Source organism: Orycteropus afer, unplaced genomic scaffold (assembly GCF_000298275.1).
Source record: "Orycteropus afer afer isolate SDZICR_OR568_19922 unplaced genomic scaffold, OryAfe1.0 scaffold00744, whole genome shotgun sequence".
NCBI classification, from domain to species: Eukaryota; Metazoa; Chordata; class Mammalia; order Tubulidentata; family Orycteropodidae; genus Orycteropus; species Orycteropus afer.
In genome coordinates, this window is record NW_006922331.1 from 175,233 (window position 1) to 179,528 (window position 4,296).

At 59.8% G+C, this 4,296-nt stretch overlaps 1 protein-coding gene across 1 annotated transcript in view; it reads right to left on the reverse strand.

The window, feature by feature from the left end:
* Positions 1 to 679: 679 nt before the first annotated feature.
* The window catches only part of GGT5 (gamma-glutamyltransferase 5), a 29,407-nt gene continuing 25,790 nt past the window's right edge, over positions 680 to 4,296 (reverse strand). Inside the window, exons 7-12 of the mRNA XM_007957385.1 lie at positions 3,858 to 3,994; positions 3,342 to 3,532; positions 2,877 to 3,004; positions 2,588 to 2,727; positions 2,363 to 2,473; positions 680 to 823 (exon numbers count right to left, since the gene is read on the reverse strand). Of these exons, the coding sequence (XP_007955576.1) occupies positions 680 to 823; positions 2,363 to 2,473; positions 2,588 to 2,727; positions 2,877 to 3,004; positions 3,342 to 3,532; positions 3,858 to 3,994 (851 nt within the window). The remainder of the gene's footprint in view (positions 824 to 2,362; positions 2,474 to 2,587; positions 2,728 to 2,876; positions 3,005 to 3,341; positions 3,533 to 3,857; positions 3,995 to 4,296) is intronic.

Here is a 4,296-nt window from a genome sequence, read left to right on the forward strand (position 1 = left end):
CACACCGTACAGTGGGGACCCCCCCACACACAAAATCATTTGGCCCCAAACATCGATGGTGCGAGGTGAGGACCCTGCGGTTGTGGGGCTGTGGGTGGCTCAGGTCCAGAGCCCTCTAACTGTCCAGCACAGAGGACAAGACCGCAGGCCACAGCCGCACCTTCCAAAAGACGGCCCCCCGCCAGCATCACTGCTGTCGTACTCTGTGCACACAGTGGGGTGCAGCGGGGTCTCGTCTCTGTCCAGAAGGTGGCCTAGCCAGGCCTGGCCTGCCTCCGAGCCTCAGTTTCCCCACAGTGCAGCGTTATGGGGGGGGGAACGGTGGGAGCTCGGTGCTTCTTGACGGCCCGTTCCCTGGCAGAGCTGTTGAACTGAGCCTCACTTTAATCCTGGGTCGGAAGATATACAGAGAGAGTGAAGGCAGAGGGGTCAGGCGGGAAGCCCAGGGCAGAGGCCTGCGGAAGGCGCCAGGGGCCGCGGCTGGGCCGGGAGGGGTCTAGGGGGATCAGGGAGGAGGCTTAGCCCCACAGTCTTCACCCTCCAGGCTGGTCCCCACCTCCTTCAGCACTGTCCTTAAGTTAGGGTCACAGATCCAGCTGGAGCCATGGCTACCATGGCTACCACCAGCCCTGAGCCAGGACGGACAGTGCGGCTGGTGCCCGCTCTCAAGCAGTAGTTCTCAGTAGCCTGCGGCCTCCCCATCCTTCCTCGGATCCGACACAGCGAACACACAGTCCCCCTCCTGGGACACAGCCTGGACCACGTTCAGGAAGAATATGCTGGTCTTGTTCTGGCCTCTGTCTCGGAGCCCTGTCTGCACATCCTGGAGGGAAGAGAAGGTCCAAAGGGCCTGGAGCTTGGGGCCACCTCCAGAGAGGAGAGGGCCCGGGGCAGGAGTCGGGGAAATTCCACCAAGGACATAGGACAATACCCTGTCCTCAGACCCTGGGACTTTCCCAAGAAGGACTGTGGACAGGGAGGGTGTTGGACGCAGCCACACACAGCCTGGACTGGGGGTGTGGAGTCTGCGGCCTCCCACTCAACAGCCAAAGGGATCGAAGGGCCTTGGAGGAGAAGCCCAGTTCCAGGGAATGTGGTGGTGGCAGTGGGGGCGCGATTCGACCAGAAAGACGTCAGGTTGCACGTTCATTTCTGAGCTGGGTTTGAGGACAACAAACCCCTCAGAACTCAAGACGGGAAGAACTCCGAGGGCAGGTGGTGGAGGGAGTGCATTGAGGACTTAGCCTGAGAGGCCCCAGGTTCTGAGGACCTGGAAAGTAAAGCTCTCTAGAAGGGCGAGGGCAGGGTATCCGGAGCCCCTGCTGCCTGCTTGGAGTTCTCCATGGCCAAGAACCTCGGGGCACTGAGGACAAAGAGGCTCGAATGTCAGGTGTCCAGGGCCACCAACTTGAGTGCTGGTGTGCTATATGGGACCTCAGACCTGAACACACACAAGGAGACTCGAGACCTTTGACACTCTGGTGAAAGCTCCAAGACGATGGCTCCTAGTCACCCTTCTGACCCGAACCAAACTCACTCCCGTGGCCTCCAGCCAAACACTAAGCAGATGCAGATGGGGAACCTTGACACCCAGGAGGTAGGTGCACTCCTCAGTGCCAGTGTGGGAGTGCGCCAGGGTGGTGTTTGCGCAGGGAGAGAGCTCAGGGGGCAGGAGTGCATGGGAGGGAAGGACACAGGGAAGAGGTAACTACAGGGAGGAAGTGGGAAGAGAGCTGTTACAGGGTGGGGATTGCAGTCAATGTCGTGAGGCAAAATGGGTATGACCTGCTGTGTGGAAAATTAATTTCTCTGCCAACTTTCACCCAAATAACAATCAAAATTAAAAAAAAAAAAAAAGCACCCACAGGAGCTCTGAGGAAGCTGACCATCTGAGAGTCAACTGGGAAAATTCAAGCCCCAGACCTGCACTATGGGCATCTGCGGGGAACTAAGAACGGGCACCCATCAGTGTAGCCCCGATGGCCCCGAACAAAATCCCTCTGCGGGCTTCCACAGGCCCAACAAGCCCTCTGACACATGAAGTCACAAACACAAGGAGCCAACCATCACAGGTCACCGGAAGGGAGTGTCTGGGAAGCAACAGCCGGGAAGAAACAGCTTCCAGAAAACGCCACAGACAGACCTGGGGACAGGATGCCGAGCTCCTCAGCCTGGGGGGCGCTCAGGACCCCGGGCACTGTCCTGGAGTCCACAGGACTGACTGCGGCCTTTGCCACCGAGGTTCCTCGGTCTAACTGCGCCTGACCTCAGACATCAGTAGGTGAGCTTAGCCAGGGGGCTCTGTGAGAGGGGCATCCGTCCCAGGTGTCCAGCCCAGCTGAGGCTCGGACCACAGCCTCACCTTGTCAAATGTGGGCTCATACGCCACGCGGCCCATGCCGTTCACATGCAGGATGGGAGCTGAGATGGCGGCTTCCAGGTCAAAGCCAAGCCATAGCTTGTTCAGGATGGCCTGGGGAGAGGAGGATTCTGGGAGGAAGAGGGACAGCCACGCTACCTCCCAGGAGAGCAGGACAAAGGGGCCACCCAGAGAAGGGATGTTCCAGCCAGGGTCCCCCACACTCACCTGAGCCACGGCAGGGATGATAAGCACACCCCCAGCCCCGCCAATCACCAGCTTCGACCTCTGGGCCGTGTTGACCAAGATGGAAGGTACCATGGATGATGGGGGTCGCTCACCTGGAACTGGGGACAGACACGAATCAGCTGATCACTCAAGGCATTGCTTCTGGTCCAGTGCCTTCCCAGAACTCCCCCCCCCCCACCTCTGTCCCCATCAGCCACTGAGCAAGCTGTAGCTTGGAGCGGTAGGGTGACCGGCCCAGGCTCTGCTCCCTTCCCTCCTGTCCTCAGCTGAGCCTTGGGGACCCTCTCACCAGGTGGGGGGGTGATGCCAGAGCCCGGCGGGCGTCTCTGACATAAGTCCAGGAGTTCATTGTTGAGCAGAATGCCCGTCCGCGGGGAGTACACCATGGAGCCAAAGCTGGGGACAGGGAGCGGAACCTGGGGTGGGGACCGGGCCTCCCTTCCCATCTTTGACATGGGGGGGAGGGCCCCCTTCTAGAACTGTTATCAATGTAGCAGCTGCTTCAGTGAGACTTCCACCTCCACCCTCACTGGCTCCCCAAAAGACCCACCCACGTCCCAGCATGGGTCAGGAAGGGTACACTTTGATAGCAAGAAGGAAGGGGTAAATGCCAAGCTGGCCCTCTTGGGGACAACCCAGGGAACCTGAGAGGGGTCCCCGGCCAACTTGTCCTGGAGCTTAAGGTCCCAGAGATCAAAGGAGTGAGACTACCCGCCACCCCAGGCCCACGCACGGCATGTTGATGGTGCTGGTGGCGGCCACAGCGCTGCCATCCTCCCCCAGCACCGACACGTGGGCTGTGCCCGTCCACTGGCCCGAGTGCCCAGGCAGGTGGTAGTGGCTGAGCGGGTGGTCACCCCGGGCATCAATCTGCTGACGGATATGTTGGGCCAAGGCTTTCCCCAGCAGCTCCTGGGAGGCATTCTGGGGTGGACACACAGGTGCAGGGTCAGTGGAGTTTGCAGAGCCGAGGGTGGGGAGACTCACCACCTCAGAGGGCAGTCCCTGCTGTCTTCTACCTGCCAACCCCTGCCTGCCATCCGGGCCCTGCAGCACCATCATTGCCCCCCGATGGCCCTGCTTCTTCAGGCCCCCTTCCCGTCCCCAGACCCACGGCTTTCTCCCTGCCAGGCTGTCGCTCCCTGGAAATGTACATGCTTCCCTCCACCCCATCCTGGGCTCATGGCCTGAACGCTACAGGGCTCACTCTCCCTTCATGTTGTTTGGGGCCACGGAAGAGGACCCTCACCTGGGTCTCTAGGTGGCTGTGAGGGTCCCTCAGGCGCCACTTCTGTCCCTCGGCAAACTTGAGTGTCTCCACCAGGCGGTGGTACATGTCCACACGTCCCTCAGCTGTGGCCACAGTCTCCGCAGAGAAGTTGAACCCTGGAGAGGGGTGGATGGGCAGCTGGGGGTCAGCCCATGCAGTGGGTTGAATGGTGGGCTCAGGGCGTGGGTCTCCCTATCATGAGTCCTGCATCCTATAACACAATCCACAAGGACAATGTCCTACGTCCTACTCTGGGGAGCAGCAACTGGGATCTTAAAAGCTTATGAGTGGGAGGCGGGGCAAGATGGCGGACTAGGCAGAAGGATTGCACAGACCCTCTTCAACAAAGAAAAGGGAAACCAATTAGCACAGACACAGAAGATAATCTTGGACCCCTGAGCCTTGAAGGAAAGGATGC